Source organism: Stegostoma tigrinum, chromosome 14 (genome assembly GCF_030684315.1).
Source record: "Stegostoma tigrinum isolate sSteTig4 chromosome 14, sSteTig4.hap1, whole genome shotgun sequence".
Classification (NCBI taxonomy): Eukaryota; Metazoa; Chordata; class Chondrichthyes; order Orectolobiformes; family Stegostomatidae; genus Stegostoma; species Stegostoma tigrinum.
The window spans coordinates 56,528,543-56,548,510 of NC_081367.1; the positions used below are offsets into that span (position 1 = coordinate 56,528,543).

The following is a 19,968-nucleotide window of genomic DNA, read 5'->3' on the forward strand; positions in this document are numbered from 1 at the left end:
TGGATAATGGCACCATAACTGAAGAAGGAGGGACTGTTCTACTCAGTCTATCTCCCACATCATGTTGAGCCAGGAGTCCTGGTGAATTGCCTAAGTCCGACGATAGATCTTTAAACTCAATAGTCTGGGGAATCAGTTGCATGGATAATTATGAAAACAGTTAAACATGATGGGTGGATTCAGCAGAAGTTATTAAAGTTTCCACATCAAGTATTAAGCTAGAGAATATGGAAAGAGTCAGGAATCTAACTTCAAGCAGATAGAGGGACAACTAAGAGAAGGGAGACAATAATTAGAGGACTGAGGATGTTGTACTTAAATGCATTCATACAAAATGAGGCAAAAGAGGTTGTAGAACAGATTGAAAATTGCTGGTATGATATTGTCGGTATCACAGGGATGAGACTGCAGGGAGATCAGGACTAGGAAGTAAGTATCCAAAGGCAAATTTTGTTTCAAAAGGACAAGTAGATGGGCAGGGTGGGTGGAGCTGCCTTGCTACCAAGAAATAAAAACACACAGACAGCAATAAGTGGCATACAGTTGTAATGCATAGCATATGTGTGTGTAGAGTTGAGCAATTGCAAAGGAAATAAAGACTCTTTTGGGATTTGGGCACAGGCTTCCTCGCAGTCATTAGAGTGTGGGGCAGAAAATTAAGCAGGAGACAGAAAAAAAAATGTAAGAAAGGCATTATTACAATAATTGTGGGTCTTCAATATGTAGTTCCTTTGACAAAATCAGGTTGGTAGTGAATCTCAAGAAAAGGAATTTGAGGAATGTCTAAGAGATTTTATTTGGAGCAGCTTGTGGTAGAGCCCATTAAGAAACAGGCAGGTTCAGACTAGGGGTATGTAGCATGGCAGTCCTGATGAGAAAGCTTAAAGTGAAGGAACCCCTTAGGCAGTGACCATAGTAAAAAGAATTCACTGTGCTGTTTGAGAAGGTGAAGATGATTCAGATGTTGCAATATTCCAATTGGGTAAAGAAAACCACAAACACACGAGGGAAAAGCTGGCCAGAGTTAATTGAAAGTGAAGCCTGGCAGGGAGGTCAATTGAGCAGTAATGGCAGCAATAGCAGAAACTTATCTTAAGAAAGACGAACAATGCTAAGGGGAAGATGAAACAACCATGGCTGACAAAGGAATTCAGGGACAGCATAATTGTGAAGAAAAAGCATAGAATGTGGTGAAGATTAGTGGGAAGCAAAAGGGTTGGAAAGACTTTAAAATCTAGCAGAGCATAAGTCAGAAAGTAATAAGGGTGGAGAAATTGAAATTTGATAGTAAATTAAGTAATTGCATAAAAAAATTGCAGAAGTTTTACTATAGATACACAAAAGCTCAGAAAAAGACATGAGTTGACATTGAACTCAATGGAAAATGAGGCTGGAGAAATAACAATGAGGAACTAAGAAATGGTGGAGCAATTGAATTAGTACTTTGCATCATATTTCACAATGGAAGACATGCAGCATGCCAAAACGTCAAATGAGCCAGGTGTGTGTAAAAGCCATCAATAAGGCAAAAGTGGTGGAGAAGCTAAACAGTCTAAAGATGGATAAATCATCTGCATCAAATAAACTACACCATAGAGTTGCGAAGGACATAGCTGAAGAGATTATTGAAGGCTTGGTGATGATCTTTTAGAAATCATTGTACTTCGGGAGCATTTCTGTAGACTGGAAAAGAGATAAACAGGTGCGTTAAATTAAGAAGGGAGCATGGCAGAAGACAGGAAACTGTAAGCTGGCCAGCCAGACATTGGTCGTTGTAAAAATGTTAGAGTTCATAATTGAAAATGAGATTTTTAACTCATTTGTTAATGAGTATTGGAAATGGGTGGTAAAATCGGACTTGATCAACACAGTTTTGTCAAGGACAGGTCATGCCTGACCAATCTGTTAGAGTTCTTTGAGGAGGCATTGAACAAGTTAAACAAAGGACAACCAGTGATTAAGTTATAATTGACTTTCCAAAAGGCATTTGACAAGGTGCCACACAGGAGGCTGCAAAATAAGATAGGAGTTCATGGTATGAGCATTAAAATACTGGCATGGACAGAGGATTGTCTGATGGGCAGACGGAAGAGAGGAGGGATAAAGGAGTCTCTTTTTGGGATGGCGGCTAATACTTAATGGAGGTCTGCTGTGGTCCATGTTGGGACAACTGTTCACATTACACATTAAGAATCTGAATGAAGGAACTGAGGTTTTGTTGCTCAGTTTTCAGATGATGCAATAATAGGTGCAAAAACAGTCTTGCTGAGTAATCAGGGAAGTCTGCAAGAAGATGTGGACAGGCTCAGAGAGTGGGAAAATAAGTGTCAAATGAAGTATAATATGGGAAAGTGAGATATTGTGGACCTTGGTGGAAGAATAGAGGGATAGACTATTTTCTGAACAGGGAAAGGCTGAAGGACAAAGGAATTTGGTAATCTTCATCCAGTATTCTCTTAAGGTTGACATTCGAGTTTACTTGCAGTTAGGAAGGCAAATGCAATATTACCATTCATTTCAAGGGGGCTGGAATACAAGAGCTGAGATGCATTGCTCAAGCTGTAATGAGGCTATGACCAATGTGTATGTTTAATATTGTGAATAGTTTTTGGATGTGTATTGCAGGAAGAATGTGCAGGCCTTGGACAGCATCCAGGGAAGGTTGACAAGAATGATCCAGGGATGACGAGCCTGTCATACCCTAAGAACACCCTCTGTCATTATGTTTAAAGAATAATGTGCTACATCACATAGATTTAGCACACATCCGTTAATCCAAAGATTCACTGTAGTAATTCATCAAAGCTCCATCGCCAACAACTTCCAAGCCCAATATGTCGATTATTTGTGTGATTAAAGGCAGCAACCTCGGGGGAACACCAGCACCAGCGATTTTCCCTTAAGTTCGCACACCACTCTTCCTTGGTAAAGTACCAACTTTCCAGTGCCATCATACTCCTTCAGTCCCTGGGATTCACTCCCTTAAAGAATTGTGACTTTACCTGCAGAATAGGATTGCAAGATTCCCGGAAGTTCCAAACCGTCACTGGCCTTCCCAGTGGCAGCTGTGCCCCTTGAATAAACAAAAAGTGCAACTGACAGCGTCCCTCAGTATTTTATCTTGCGTGCTTGCTTGTAAAAACTTGTCCTTCAGGACACAGCAGCTCCTGCCGAATCTTTTGAAACATTAATTATCCTGGCTATCTCTAATTTTCAAATATTGGCTGTCTTCCCTTCCTGTTTTCTATTCACTATTCATTAACTGGGGGAATTGATAAATCGTGCAACACGATTAGCTGTCATAATTAATATTCAAATGATTCTTTTTAAAACATTGCATGAACATTGATTATATATTGCATTCTTACAGGTGAAGATTGGCAGTTACGACTGGCTAACGGAGAGAGTATTTGCGAAGGCCGTGTGGAAGTTTATTATGACGGTGTTTGGAGGAGAGTGGTTGACACTGAGTGGAATTTGAATGAAGCAGAAGTGGTGTGCAGACAGCTGAAATGTGGGTCTGCAATAAACATTTACAACCACTTGAAGTTTGGAAAAGGCACCGGACCAACCTGGATCAGTAATGTCGGGTGCAATGGAAGTGAACCCTTCTTGCGGAATTGCAGTTTTAGAAAAATAGAGCAGTCACCTTTTGTAGATGACGTGGGAGTGGTTTGCTCTGGTACGACCTTCCTTCTTGACTCATATATAACCATTGTCCTGCTGTCAACAATGGCATAAAAAACCCAGGGTCCAGAATAAAACTAATAGTATATTCAGGAACGCTGAATGTTTTCAATTGGATGGTGTTCAGTGTTATTTGAACTGCACACAGCCAGGCCAATTGAGAGTATTCAGTTGCGCTCCTGCGTTGTGCGTTATTGATAATTAGGCTGGCACTGGGGATACCGGACAAACCAACGGTCTACTTCAGATATTTTAAGCGCTCAATTGAAATACTATTTTCACTATAAATGTGCACAACTATTTCACTGATGTAATTTAGAGTAGCAAACCTAATGTGCTGTCCAGCCTGACCAAAACGACTCTCAAACACCCAATGGGTAAATGACAATGCCTTTAGCAAAACCTAACCAACCAATCAGCTGTAGCATTATCTTTAAGCTAGAGGTCGACAAAAAAATGCTGATCCTGACTATCACACCCTTACGTAGAGATTGGATTTTAAAACTTGGAGACATCATTTTTCTAGCAGTTTCAGATGGAGCTGAGCTCTACATGTTAAAATCATTGAATTAATCGTTTTGCATTTTCCGTTTATATCCATGATCATTTGTAGCATTGTACCTGTGTTGTTAGGGGCTGCAGCTTATAATTCTCAGAAGCTCATTTTCAGTTTGAATTTGGTTTGGACATAATAGAGCAAGACAGAGGAGCAGATGTAGGCCTCCGAGCCCATGGAACGCACTGTTGAATGAGATTGTGGTTGAGAATTTAGGGCGGCACGGTTAACACTGCAGCCTCACAGTGCCAGGGACCCAGGTTCGATTCGAGCCTCGGGCGACTATCTGTGTGGAGTTTGCACAGTGTCTGCATGGGTTTTCTCCGGCTACTCCAGTTTCCTCTTACAGTCCAAAAATGTGCAGACTGGGTGAATTGACTGTGCTAAATTGCCAGTAGTGTTCACGGGTATGTGCATTATAGGGGGATGGGCCTGGGTGGGATGTTTCAAGGGGCGGTGTGGACTTGTTGGGCCGAAGGACCTGCTTCCACACTGTCGGGAGTCTAATCTAATTCACAACTTCACTTTCCTGCGTGTTACTCATAATCCTTGAATACTTGCCCGGTTAAAATGCTGAATTGACAATGGAAACAAAAAGGGCCAGCACCTTCAGCAAAATGGATGAAAATAATCATTGCATGTAAACAGTGAGAACAGGGATATAAATTTGCAACAAATCTTGTTGCATGCAGGACAGGAACCGTAACCTGGACAAGAAAATGTTTGATGTAATTATTTCTGGTTTTTCAGATAATATTCAGATAAGATTGGTGGATGGTGGAAGTCGCTGTGCTGGAAGAGTGGAGCTTTACTACAATGGAAGCTGGGGAACTGTATGTGATGATTCCTGGGATTTAGCAGACGCCCAAGTTGTCTGTAACCAGCTGAAGTGTGGGCAGGCTTTAAACGCAACGGTTTCCAGTTGGTTTGGCCCAGGAGTGGGGCCTATTTGGCTAGACAATGTGGACTGCAACATGAAAGATTCTGTCCTGTGGGAATGTTTGTTGGGGCAGTGGAACAAGAGCGACTGCAATCATAAGGAAGATGCTGGAGTTATTTGCTCAGGTATCATGTCCTTTCAGATAGTCATTCTTTCCAGTCCTATCAAACAGAATTCTTTGAACAAACCTCTGCATGGATTGTTATTCCTGTGTATTTTTAAGTTATTGTGCTGTAGGAACAGTTCTTTGATTTTGCTGAAAAAAAACCCATTAGTTTTGAACAGAAAGCTTATTGTTTCAAATGCATAATTGAGAGGAACAGCTCTTGAACTGAACAGAAGGTTAAAGTTTGATTTGGTACACCAAAGGTTCTAGTGTCATTCCTCTTGTGCCCCCACCTCAATGGATATTGGGCTAGGCATAACACTGAGCCTCCACCATCACCCTTGTCCACTTTGTTCAATTTGAGGAAGAGTTCAGCAATGTCTCCTTTAACACTTTTTACTTTCTTCAAGACAAAGGTGTGGTTATGGGTACAAGCGTAGGTCCCCGTTATACCTGTCTCTCTATGGGGTACTTGCAACATTCCTTGTTCAAGGCTTACTTGGGCCCCTCACAACTCTTTCTCTGAAAAATCAATGATATCATCGATGCTGCTTCTCTCCTCCATTCTGAGCTGGAAAAAATGATCAATTTTGCTTCCAATTTTTGCTCTGCTGTCAACTTAACCCATTTCAGCTCTGACACCTCCCTTCCCTTTCTTGACAACCCAGTTTCCATTTGGGTAGAAGCTGGCTACCACTATCCATTACAAACAAACCAATTCCCATAGTTACCTGGACATTGTGTCCTCAAACCCTGCTTCCTGTGAGAACTCCATCACATTTGCCTGTTTTCCCTATCTCCATTAAAATCTGTTGTGATGATGCCACTTTCCACGGGGCGGAGGACGGTGCTCAGAAATGCTAATTTTTCAACTACACCAAAGATGCCATGTTATTATGGCCAACAGAGACCTTGGATGTGTTCTATCTCACGAATTTCTGGCCTCACAGCTTCTCTTTCTGCGTACAAGTACGGCAGGATTTCCCTGGTCCTCACTTATGACCCTAACAGCCTCTGCTTTCAAAGATTTGTAAACTGCCATTTTCATGACCTTCAACAGGATGCCCAAACATATATCCCTCCCCATCTTTGCTAGCAAAGCGCATGGAATATTCTTTCTGGGACACTCTGGTCAACTCACTCTTAATTCTCAGCAACACCTTATGTTCCCATGGCACCTTCGTATGCATTCACAGATGATGTAACACTTGCTCATTTATCTCCTCCCGCCTCACCATCCAAGGCCCCAAACATACCAACCACGTTAAGCAGTGATTTACTTGCACTTCATTCAATCTAGTCTAATGCAGTCATTGTTTACAGCATGGCTTCCTCTACACTGCGGAGAATGAAATGCAAATTGGGTGACCACTTCACAGTACACCTGCGTTCTGTCGATCTAGATGATCAAGAACATACAGTTACCTGCCACCTCGACAAACCACCATGTTCCAGGCTACCATTTTGGTCTGAAGCATTCAGTAGTGTTCCAGTAAGCCTCAGGCTCAATATCAAGTTCAATAAGCTTACAAAAGTAAAATAGTGGTGGGTGCGGTACATCAGAAACAAAAACAGATAATGCTGGAAAAGCTCAGGAGGTTTGGCAGCTTCTGGGAAGAGAAATCAGAGTGAATGTTTCCAGTCGCTTCTGAGGAAGAGTCTTTGGATTCAAAACTTTAATTCTGATTTCTCTTCACAGATGCTGCCAGACCTGCTAAGCTTTTCTTGCAATTTCTGGCTTTGTTGTCACAATTTTACAGCTTGATTCCATCCTTCTATCTTTTTTATTCATCCCTACACCTAATTCTGTTACAACATGGGTTGCTTTTTGTTCAGCCTATGCATTTTCACCCACTGTCTGGCTGATTATCACATTGCATAGCTTACTTTCAGCACAGAATATCCATTCTTTGCTCTGAGGAGATAGCTAAAATTGCAGATGCTGGTGTCAGAATGAATACAGTGTGGAGCTGAAGGACCGTAGCAGGTCAGGCAGCATTAAACAATCAGGAGAATTGACATTTCAGTGCAGGACACTTCACCAGGACTTCAACATCATTTCCTGATACTGCCAGCTTTCAATACCACTTGTTCAGTTTATCCTCTGTCCTGGCTTGCTATCCATATTCCCCATGTTTACCTATCCATTTCATACCTCTCTCTCTCTCTGTCTCTCTCTCTCTGGACTCCATCTCTCCCTATCTGAGCATCTCTCCTTCCCACATCCCCCTCCTAATCTCCTCTTCAGCATAAATATCAGTTATTTTTTTCTGAACTGTTATCAGTCTGATGAACTTACCAGATTTGAAATGCTATCTCTGGCTTCTTCCAACAAATGTTGCCAGACCTACTGAGTTTCACAAGTAATTCCAGTTCATGCTCCAGATTAAAGTTCATTCTTTGTTCTATAGACCACAGAGCTGTTAGGCTGCAGGATGGAGTGAACCCTTGTCAGGGCAGAGTTGAAGTTTACTATAATAGGACCTGGGGTACGGTCTGTGCTGATTCCTTTGGAAAGAAAGAAGCTGAAGTTGTTTGTCAACAGCTCAGCTGTGGATCTGCCCAATCTGTGGAAAGTGCTATTACATTTGGAAGTGGTTCTGGACAGATCTGGCTCGATGATGTGAACTGTCGTTTGCATGATACACTCCTGTGGCAATGTCCATCTTCACCATGGGGCCAACATAATTGTGGCCACAAGGAGGATGTTGGAGTCATCTGTTCAGGTAAGAACTGCAAATAGAACCTATTTCTCTTGAAATATTTCACTGATGTTTTAATATTTCTTTCACTCATAAATTTTGAGGCTATTCACATGTTTATCATCAGTGTCCAGATAATGCCTTTGCACTCACACCTGCATGGTTTCCTGGTCAAACAGCAATTTGTTTTGAAATTTTCATCCCAGTTAATAGTTCCTTCCATGGCTTAACAACTCACTGTTACTTTAAACTCCTGATGCCCCAAAACTCTCCAAAATACATGCCATCTTCTAAGCTTGATATCTTGGGCATTTCCAATTATAGTTGCTGCACAATTCATGGTGTTATCTTCAGTTGCTTAGGTCTTCAGCTTCATAATTAATTTACTACCCCGCCCCACTTCTATACATACATCCCTCTCTTAAAATCCTCCTTAAAATCTGGCCATAGTTGACCATGACTTTTCTTTTCTAACCCAGTATGTCCTTTGTGCCTCCGCGTTATATTTTATTTTATTATGGTCCCATGTGGCTTGGGACATTTAGTGTGCTGTATAACACAACTTGTTGCTGAAGTAACAAAATAGTTTGTTTTTTAGAACTCGGCCCATGGAAGACCCGCAATGAGGGAGACATGAAGAATAGGAAAACTGAACCGGTTTCAGAAACTTTTGGTAATTATTGATATGGAAACAAACAAATGTCATTCAGTAGGTTTCCTTTTTTGTTCCGTTGTGGAATTTCATAAGTCAATACCAAACTGATTCTTTACATCTGCCCACCACTTCAAACTTTACACCACTAATACCAATTACTTTGCATCATTAATACAAAGGATTTAATGTACATGAGCAAATGCACTTTCCAGAGTCAAGTGTAGTGTGCAACTTTATGCCAGCTGGTTTCACCCCTAACAGAATAAGTTATATTGGCAGTAGCCATTAAACAATTGACAATTTTGTATTGCTAGTCAATGGTAAGAGTTGAAAGATTAATTATGGGACAAAACATTGGTGAACAGAGTCTGAACAAAGCCACACAGCATCAGCTGTCAGACTACAGGTATTCAGTTTTCCACACTGGAATGAAAACACTGTCCCTCACAGGGACTGTGGAAACCTGGCATTTGGAATTTGCCAAAGTTCTCCATAACTGTATGTCAGGCTTTCAATGACACTCAGCAGGCTTAATTTTAATGAATGTGGCTCCATTTCCATGATTTAAGCTTTCTGTCTCTTTCAAAATTTGTAAAAACAAGTGTGAACAATTATCTTCCACAGTACAAATTGGGGCAATTTATTTTTTGGATTGCATCAATTTATTGCAAACCTGTGATACTTTTTTGTTATTCGTTCACAAGTCCCGGCTGTCGCTGGCTAATCCAGCATTTAAGTGTCCCTAATTCCACATGAGACTGGGTTGGTGATCTGACTTCATGATCCACACTCACAGTGTTGCTGCATAGGGGAGATGGATGACTTTGCGTGAGCAACAGGAAAGGCAACATGGTCACGTTGAATTTCTAGATGAGGTGATGCTTCAAGTGGCATTGCAGCTGCCAGTACTCTCATGCATATTTTGACCTGGCCTACCTTTGAGTCAGAGATTACATACAAAGAAAGAGCAGTTGAATGAGGTTTGCCGAGCTACTGCATGACATTTCGTTGATGATGCACAGTGTCTTTTTTTGTTATTCTGAACATGGCAAACAAAATAATTGCATTCAACTACAAGTTAAAACATATCAAATCCTCATGTATAATTTTGCTTCTGCAGAATTGCGATTGGCTGCAGGATTTAATAATTGCTCCGGAAGAGTTGAAATATTTTTCAATGGTACATGGGGAACAATTTGTGATGATTCCTGGGATAAGCAGGATGCTGCTGTCGTCTGTAGGCAATTAAATTGTGGCCATCCAATGTTAGCTCTGGAAGAGGTGCTGTTGGATGGAGGAAATGGCACAATTTGGATTGATGAAGTTAAATGTAAGGGGAGTGAATTATTCCTGTGGGACTGCCGATTGTCAATAATGGGTGATCGTGGCTGTCAACATAAAGAAGATGTCAAATTGATATGTTCCGGTATGCCATTTTAAATTGAATCTTGATTTTACTGTACTCACCCTTGCATTCAAAACACTCTATGCTGTTATTTTCCCTATCTCAGTGATCTAAAGTTGTATTAGATCCTCATGAACTCTCCATTCTGATATTGTGGGTATCACCAATTATATTCCTTTTACATGTACCATCATTGCTTAGAGTCAAGAAGATGCATAGCACGGAAACAGACCCTTCAGTCAAACTTGTCTATTCCGACCAGATATCCTAGTCCCATTTGTAAATATTTGTCCCATATCCTTCTAAAATCTTCCTATTCATATAGCTATCCAGGTGCCTTTTAAATGTTGCAATTGTACCAGTTTCCACAACTTCTCCTGGCAGCTCAATTCCATACATGCATCAGCCTCTAAGTGAAAAAAGTTGCCCCTTAGGCTCATTTTAAATCGTTTCCCTCTCACCTCAAACATATAGCCCCTAGTTTCGGACTCCCCCACTCAGGGGAAAAGCTCTTGTCTATTTTGCTAACCCTACCCCTCATGATTATATAAACTTCTGCAAGATCACCCCTCAGCCTCTGAAACTACGGGGAATGTAGCCCCAGCCTATTTATCTCCTCCCTGTAGCTTAAACCTCACAACTGCAGCATCATAGTTGTAAATCTTTTCTGAACGCTTTCAAGTTTCACAATATCTTTCATATAGCAGGAAGACAGGAATTGTATGCGGTATTCCAAAAGTGGTGTAACCAATGTCCTGTAAAGACACAACATGACCTTCCAACTACTATAACCAATGCACTGACCAAAAGTCGTCTTCAATAACCTGTGTACCCAGGGCTCCAATTTTAAGGAGCTATGAACCTGCACTCTAAGGTCTCTTTATTCAGTCATTCCCCTTACCATCAAGCATGTAGGTCCTGCCCTGATTTTTCTTTTCAAGATGTAGTACCTCACATTTAGCTTAATTTAGAAGATAACTCTAATCTATTAATTTTTACATCCAAAGTGTATCACTGAACACATATCCATACTGAGTTCTATTTGCCATCATTCAGTTAATTTATCACTTGCAGATTTCGCTGGTTTCTGCAATGTTAACTTCGCCAACTCTCTAGAGGTCACCATTAAATTTAATGCATGTATCTTTCTTCATATTACTGAAGTTCTATTTGTACATTATTTCCCCATCCGTGGCACAGTTCATGGTATTTTCAAACATTTCTACGTAGTGCAGTTGATGACTAACACCAGGTATTGATCAATTGCAGTACAAAACATTGGAAAGTGAAAGATTCAGATCGTGAAACCTCCTGAATCTAAACTAAATGATTACTTAGGAATCTAAACTAAATGATTACTTAGAAGTAATTGTAACAATTAATATAATAACAGATTTCCTGCCAGATAATGTGCTTCTTGTCCACTTTGGCAAATATTTCAGTTCAAGCTATGAGTCACATCCTGAATACGTGAAATGCATGATGCCAAATTTGTTTGTATTATTCAATGTGTTTGGTTACAGGCCATCAGAAATTCACAGAGTCCTTCAACCAGCAGAGGTCCTCTGTTTTCTTCATCCCTTGTATTCTTGTTATCCTTTTGATTGCTGTGTCACTTGCTTTGGCCGCAGAATTACTGAGAAGCTTCCAGAAAGGTTGGTTTATTCAATATTAAAAACTTTCCCCATAAATATTCTGGTTGATTTCTGCTAATGTTATCATTCTATAATTCTTACAGATTGTGGGAAGGATATAGTTATGTGTTCATTATAGACACAGTGTATGAGGAATTTACACAATTGGAAAACTTTAGCTAAACATTGCTGAAAGGAGACCAGAGGTCGAAGCCACGTTGTCTTGCACTCATCAGGCAAGGGCACAAGAAACAGACTTGAATAAAATGAGACTGCATTTTATACAGCATGTGATGAGGGTACTGATTGGTTAGGGCATTAATGGCATGTACATGGGGCAATTAACTGTCCGCCTTAATCCTCAGACCAGTCAGCTAGATTCTGATTGATCAGTGAATTGTTTTCAGGATACAGCAGATATTAATTGTCACCATGAAACCTTTGTTTTACAAACATTATGTTTCTTGCATCCTAGTTCATATGAGTGCGAAGTAAACAACATCAGTTTCTAGTTTCCTATTAGAAATGTTTAAATTCTGCACAATCAAGATTTTGTTTTTATATTCTGAAGAAAGATGGAGTAGAGTCAAAGCATTACAGAGTTTTTCAATTTGGAAACAGACCCTTTGGTCCAACTTGTGCAACCCAAGCAAATATCTGAAAATAATCTGGTCCCATTTGCGAGCATTTGGCCTATATTCCTTCAAACTCTTCTTATTCATGTACCTATCCAGTTGCATTTTAAATGCTATTATTGTACCAGCATCCACCAATTCCTCTCGCAGTTCATTGCATACATGCACCACCCTCTAAGTGAAAAAGTTGCCCCTTAGGTTCCTTTTCAAACTTTCTCCTCCCACCCTCAACCTATGCCACCTAGTCCTGGAATTTCCCACCCCAGGGGAAATCCATTGGTTATTCACCCTATCCATGCCCCTCATGATTTCATAAACCTCTGTAAGGTTACCCCTCAACCTCCAATGCTCCAGAGAAAACAGCCTCAGCCTATTCAGCCTCTCCTAAAACCTCAAATCCTCCAACTATGGCAACATCCTTGTCAACCTTTTCTGAGCCCTGTCAGGGTTCACAACAGTCTTTCTACGGCATGGAGACCAGAATTGCATACAGTATTCTAAAGGGTAGTGTTTGATTACGTAGGGAATTACTTCATTCAACAGAGGAGGCTTAAGGCAGATTAAATGATAAGAGAGGGATGGGTAGAGTGGGTGGGAGAATCTATCTCACTTGACTTAGAATTCAGTCATGAGATGACAGAACTTAAATAGCTGATAGAGGATTATCAGGAATTTTATAAGAACTGCTCTCATTTTGAGATTCATCTGGGTTTTAAAATGTGATGGGGACTCAGCAAGAGTATATAAGTGTAAAAACCTATAAATGAATATATACATAAACTGTGGTAGCCAACACCACATAAACCAAGGCTTGATTTTAGGTCTGCATAGACTTGATGGAGCAAACAACCTTTTGCTTTGCTTTATGGCATCTATAAATTTATGAATTTTGATCAGTCTGATATCTTTGAATGAGCTAAGAATACATGGAATACCCAGCTAAATAAAATTGTGAGTAAATAGTAATGCACAAAACCATGCTAAGGGTTAAACAGTCAAATTAATCAAGTCCTCATTTCCAAATATAAATTAGGAGTTTTCAAAACAAAAATTCTTTCATAACATGTAGACAAAACTGTCCCAAGACGTGTAGCTTAGGTGGATTGACCTTGCTAAATAGCCCTATCATGTCCAGAGCTGTGGAGGCTAGGTGGATTAGGTATGGTAAATGTGGGGTTACTGGGATAGATCAGGTGTGCTGGTGGGTCTGTGTGTGATGATTTTCTAAGGGTAAATATTGATGAAAAAGATGAAAATTGTTAGTTCAAGGACAAGACCCTGAGAAATTCCTGCTGAGATAACTGACCTCAAGCAACAACAACCATCTTCCTATGGCTTAACAAGATATGATCTAATGAATGGACATTTTCCCTCTGGATTCCCATTGAATCATGTTTTGCTCAGCCACATATGAGCTTGATGTTTAAACAAAGGTTGTAATGAGGTCAGGATCTAAACCTGGTGGTACCCAAACTCTGTGTCAGTGAGTAGGTTATTGCTAAGAAAGTGCTGTTTTATAGTACTGTTGATGACTTCATCCATCATTTTTCTGATAATCAAGAAAACACTGGTGTAGTGGTAATTGGTCAGGTTGGATTTGTCCTGCTTTTTTGTTTGCAGAAGACAACCTTGGGTAATTTTCCATTTGCCAGTGTTGTAACTGTCCTGGAATATCTTGACTAGGAGTGTGGCAAGTTCTGGAGTATGTACTTCAGGACTATTTCTGGCATTTTCTCAAGGCTGTTAGGCTTTACAGTGTCCAGTCCTTCCAGCTTATTTTTAATATGACATGAAGTGAATCAAATTGGCAGAAGATTTGCATCTGTAATTGTGAGGAGTGCTGCAGGATGCCAAGCTAGATCATTCACTTGGGGCTTTTGGGTGAAGATTTTTCAAATGGTTCAACGTTATCTTTTGTACTGATGTTCCCTGGTCTCCCATTATTGAACATGGGAATATTTGCTGACCCTTCTTCTCCAGTGGATTTTTTGTTTAATCATCGACAATTAATCACTACTGGATGTGGCAGTACTTAGATCAGCATGGTCAGTGCTGATAGCTTGGAATTGTGTGGACCTTTTCATCCCTTGCTGCTTTTGTTTTCTGAGAGCAATTATCTTGTTTTGTAGCTTCAGCAGGTCGACAATTCATGGTGTTGCTGTTGGCATGTCATCTTATAATCTTCATTAAACCAGGGTTGACCAGTTGCCTTTACAGAAATGTTGGATATACTGGGCAAAGAGGTTGCAGATTATATTGAAGTACAGTCTGTTGTTGCTAATGGCCTGGAGTGTCTCATGCATTTCTTGTCTTCAGTTACAAGTTCCATTTACCATGGCAATCATTCCAGATAATGCAATTTTGTGTGTCCTCAGTGTGGAGCTGAGACATCCTTATCTGTGTGTATTACCAACAACATTTGTCTTGAGTGCTTTTGGATCTGTGTCCTTTCAAGCAAGTCGGAATTATTCCATCACACTCCTGATTCGATATTAGACTGAACCCTGATTATCTGCAATCTGAAAGGATTGATATTTTTCATGCGTACAGCCAAAGAAATGTTACTGTTTAATTATTTTTATTTTACATTTTTCACGTCATTTAATATTATATTCACAATTCGGAGCCTTGCATTGTCATTTTAAGAGAATTCGTTCTGAAGCCCCGGTCTACAGCTGCAGCAACCTGTGGTTTTAATAAGGTTTAGACACATTAATGTCTACAACATGTGAATGGCTTTCATTAACAGCTACATGTGACTGCCAAAACCAATGCACATTGACGTACGGACGCATAAGTTTCTCGAACGCATTGCGACCTCCCGGGTTCAGTGAATGTAATTTAAAAGGTTGCATAAGAGCACAATAACAGGCGGCACAGTGGCTCAGTGGTTAGCACTGCTGCCTCACAGCACCAGGGACCTGGGTTCGATTCCAATCTTGGGTAACTGTCTGTGTGGAGTTTGCACATTCTCCACGTGTCTGCGTGAGTTTCCTCTGGCGGTGCTCCGGTTTTCTCCCACAGTCCAAAGATGTACAGGCTAGGTAGATCGGCCATGCTAAATTGCCCGTAGTGTTCAGGGACGTGTGGGTTAGAGGGGGATGAGTCTACGTGGGGTGCTCCAAGGGGCGGTGTCGGCTTGTTGGGCCAAAGCGTCTGTTTCCACACTGTAGGGAATCTAATCTAATAACTGCTTGTTTCCAGGAATCAGTATGGAAGGGGCAAGCGGGTATGAGAGACTGATATAACCCTTGACATTTGTCCTTGTAAAATGTGGCATTCTTGGTTCCACAGACAGCAGACGGACACAATGTTCTCTCAAGAACTTTTCTGACCCTGTTTATGAAGAGATAGAGATTCACAACACTGGTGCAAGCCCAGGTAATTACCTTGAACAAATATGCACATGATACCTTTTTTTTCAATGCAATTTGAATTTTAAGATTTCAATGTTTTCCATTTATAGATTTGCACTCTAGCAGCTCACTGAACAAGCTGGAATATTATACAGACAGCGAGTTACATCAAGATGATGATATACATGTGCAAAGTAAGCTAGTTTGCGGCTATCTCTTACAACATCCTGTCACGACCTTGCATCAGAGTGCAAGACAAGATGTTTAAAAATCGCCTCATAGTCAGGTTGCCATATTAACAATAGATTTATTTAATAGATTTTGGAGTCATTCGTTAATGTGGAAGAAGAGACAGAAGAAATATAAAGATTGGCTCCACAAACAAATTCTGCACCCTTATATGATACATATTAAAGCTTTTCAAAATGCTGCCAGTGGAAAAGACACAAAGCGTTAACATGTCCTCAGCAATCAGAAATCAAAATTTAGCATTATTTTCAAATCAACTGACAAGTCCTTATGCCATGCATTTTCCTTTAAGCTATTTCCATTTTTAAATATAAAACTTTTTTTTTTAAATTTTGAAATGTTAAATGGGTTTCAGAGGGATCAAAAAACATGGTAATTAGGACTTTCAATTAAAATGATTAGAATCCCATCTGATTCAGTGATAGCTGAATGAATACACTGAGTAATATTAATTCATATTAAACCAGTTGGCAATACACTGGATTCATAAAATGTCAGCAAACTATACTGATTATTTTGGGGTTTAACTTGAGTCATATAAGTTCATTTTACCAGCCCATTTTTCCTTTTTCAGATTCATTTACCTCATTTGATGCTGAATTTGGAAGAGAATATGAGAATGTTCAATAATTTGAGAAGGAGTTGTGATGTCATTCACCACTTGTGTTCCAGACAAAAAAAAATTGACAATATATCTCACATTGTTTAATTATGCTTCATGATTGAAATAAATGTGTATGCAGCCTGTTGTAAATAGCTAAATGAATGAAGTAGTGAATGAAATGTGATCTTTTATACTGAACATAATAAATACAATTCAGTTCTATGCTGTAGAGTAGTCTTTCAAGCTTTTCTTGCAAATATGTGAATTGTCGGCTTTTAAAGTTGTTAACAAACTTGAACTCTATTTGTTAAAGGTTGTATTATTAATACTCATTCATTTCTGAAAGAAATATGCATCTAATGCATCTGATAGCTTTATTCATTTTATGACATTTTCCAGCAAAGCAAACTTTAGTGAGTAAAATATCAGTCTCAATATCAACAACAACATTTACATTGCATATTTTGAAGATGAAATATAGTGATTCTTATGTAATGACATTGAATGGATGATAAATGTAATTAAAACGTTAGTTGAAGAAATGCAGTTCCATCAAACAAGCATGAGATCACAAATTAAATGTGTGGTAGAAAGAGTTTGTTCAGTAAATGGACCAAGGTTACTGATTTTAATAATCAATAAAATTATGACACATGAAGCTATATTTTATCATTGTTATAGTTGTATCAATGGCAATGGTTTGCATGCAGAGATTCAACAGGAACAGAAAGGTATAAATCTACCTTTAAAATGTACCTTTTGTAGACAGCATTTGCATTCATAAAGATCCATTACAGAATTAAAATATGTCTTCAATTACTCAATCAGTCCAGCAACATGATTTCAGTTGTAAGTACTTTATTGGGTTTGTGTTTCAATGCTGCCACATGAATTGCATGGAAATTAAATAAATGATATTTGTTCAAAATTTGGAACCCCTATTAATTTGTCCATACTTTTCAACCTACAGATTTAGATATGTCATGACACACTTCTGGAACATGTGGGACTTGAACTGAGGCCTTCTGGCTCAGAGATAGATTTGTAAGCAAAGTATGACTGAATATTGTCTAATAATTGGAAGTAATTGAGAACCACAACTGCCTGACATCAAACATTACCAAAGGTAATGTAAGTATAATGTAGGAGAGTCTGCAGAACAGCAAAAGAAGGAATTTTGCATTTGTCCTTTCTGCTCTATTTTGGTACAGGGCTTGAATAGAAATAAATAACTCAGTTTTAATTTGAAACATCCAACAATCACAAACATGACACATAAAAACAGGATCAGTTGTGTAGTCCAATTTATATTATGGATAATATCAATACCTGATGAACTGTTAATATTGTGTTGTTAATGTTTATGTATGAAGAAAATAAAACTGTAATGAAGTACTATTGTCATCTGATAACCAAAACGTCACTGTGGGGACAATAATCCATAAGGATCTGATAGATGATTTGGTTGAGTTGTTCATTATTGATTGATCATTTGTCAAGATATCAGCATCTATTGACATACTAATTGCTCTGGAGATGGTGGTGATGAACTGTTTTCTTGAACCATTAAGATCTTTGGAAGACTGTTCTCAAATATTGATCTTCAGAATGTAATTCCAGGAATTTGATGCTGTATTAGTTTGGGAAAAATGATATCATTTCAGTTCAGGAAGGGATGTGGTTTGGAGTGGAACTTCCAAATGGCCCTGTGCCCATTCATCTGCTACCCTTGTCTTTCGAGGAGCCATGATACTATCAAAAGGGTCTTCATGTGCTTTTGCATTGCATCTTGTAGATGCTGCACTGTTTGTATGTGGTATTGGAATTGAATGCTGATGAATGAGTGAAGGAAGATGGTGGATGTGATGTTACTGAAGCAGGCTGCTTTCTCCTGGATAACATTAAGAAACTTGAATATTTTTGAGCTGTATCCCTTGACGAAATTTGGGCTTATTTGATCATACACGTGACTGATTTCTGGGTTGAGACTCAATTATCTGTGGCTTCAGAACAATGAGTTATTTTCTTTTAGAGAATGCAAAATGCTTAGGTCACATGGTTTTCCCGGAAATGGGATGAAGACATTCAATGCTAAATCCACCAGTCAAACCTTTGCCTTGGCATTTTGGGAACATTCATGTGAAACCTAGATGTGCACTTGAAATAGCCTGTGGCTTCTAAGTTTTAAAAAGATGTAGATGCTTTGGCATCTCCAAAGTGAAACCATGCATTTTCTAACCGACATGTATCTTATTGCAAAGATTATAATATATTGGCATACAGAGAATTCTTGAGGATGTCATGCCCCTTAGGGATGTGGAATCGAAACTAAGATATGATATGGGCAGCACAGTGGCTCAGTTGTTAGCACTGCTGCCTCATTCTGCCAAGGATCCAGTTTGATTCTTGCCTCAGTGACTGTCTGTGTGGCATTTGGATGTTCTTTCCCTGTCTGCGTGGGTTTTCTCTGGCTGCTCCAGTGTCCTCCTATAGTGCAAAGGATTGGCCATGGTAAATTGCCCATTGGGCCCCAGCATGTGCAGGCTAGTTGTGTTAGTCATGGGAAATGTTTGGTTAAGGGAATAAGGTAGAAGAGATGGTCTGGGTAGGATTCACTCTGGAGAGTTGGTGTGGACCTGATGGGTTGAATGGCCTGTTTCTACACTGCAGAGGTTCTATGATACAACCATAAGAAATAAGATCAGGAGTGAGCTGTTTGGCCTCTAAAGATTGCTCTGCCATTCAATAGGATAATGACTGATCTGATGTGCCTCCTGCCCTTTCTCCATAACCATTGATTCTTCTGCTGACAAAGAATCTATCTGTTACAGCCCTAAATATGCACAAGGACTCTGCCCAACAGCTGTCTGTGTTGATGAGTTCCAAAGACTGACAAATCTCTGAGAGAAGAAATTCCTCCTCATCTTCGTTATAAATTGGCACTGCTTTATTCTAAGTTTCTAAATTTTAAAAAGTACAGTGGCAACCACATAAGCCTCGTAAGTTGGATCTTTTAATAAATTAAGGACACTTTCTCCTTGGAAACTTTTATGTAAACAGGATGAGGAAATTACAAGTTCATTTTTCTTACATTGTACGGTTATTGAAATAGTGATGGAAATCAGATAACATTTTGCGCTTTACATCAACCCAATGCTCTGCAGCCTGCTTCTAGGGCTTGTACTAATGCCGCAAGCATCGCTTCCGAAAGATCTGTATTCGTTTGTGCATCAGGCTGCAGATATAGATATTCAGATAAGCAGTTGCTGGTGACAGCAGTTTGACAAACAGTTCAAGTGATCGAGTAAAAGTGGCTAACGCTACTTATAAACAAGTGGGAGTTTCCAAGCTCACAGCTGGGTTAAGAACTGCAGCTTTGATGAAAAGAAACTAAAACAAGAAAAGTTAAACATGTACACAATCAGAGTAATTGATTACC

General features: G+C 39.5%; 1 protein-coding gene across 1 annotated transcript in view; it reads left to right on the plus strand.

The window, feature by feature from the left end:
* Nucleotides 1-19,968, plus strand: part of LOC125457763 (deleted in malignant brain tumors 1 protein) — a 91,032-nt gene that overhangs the window by 54,023 nt on the left and 17,041 nt on the right. Inside the window, exons 9-15 of the mRNA XM_059650837.1 lie at nt 3,371-3,682; nt 4,994-5,308; nt 7,701-8,015; nt 9,767-10,072; nt 11,575-11,706; nt 15,615-15,701; nt 15,787-15,870. Coding sequence (XP_059506820.1) covers nt 3,371-3,682; nt 4,994-5,308; nt 7,701-8,015; nt 9,767-10,072; nt 11,575-11,706; nt 15,615-15,701; nt 15,787-15,870 — 1,551 coding nt within the window. The remainder of the gene's footprint in view (nt 1-3,370; nt 3,683-4,993; nt 5,309-7,700; nt 8,016-9,766; nt 10,073-11,574; nt 11,707-15,614; nt 15,702-15,786; nt 15,871-19,968) is intronic.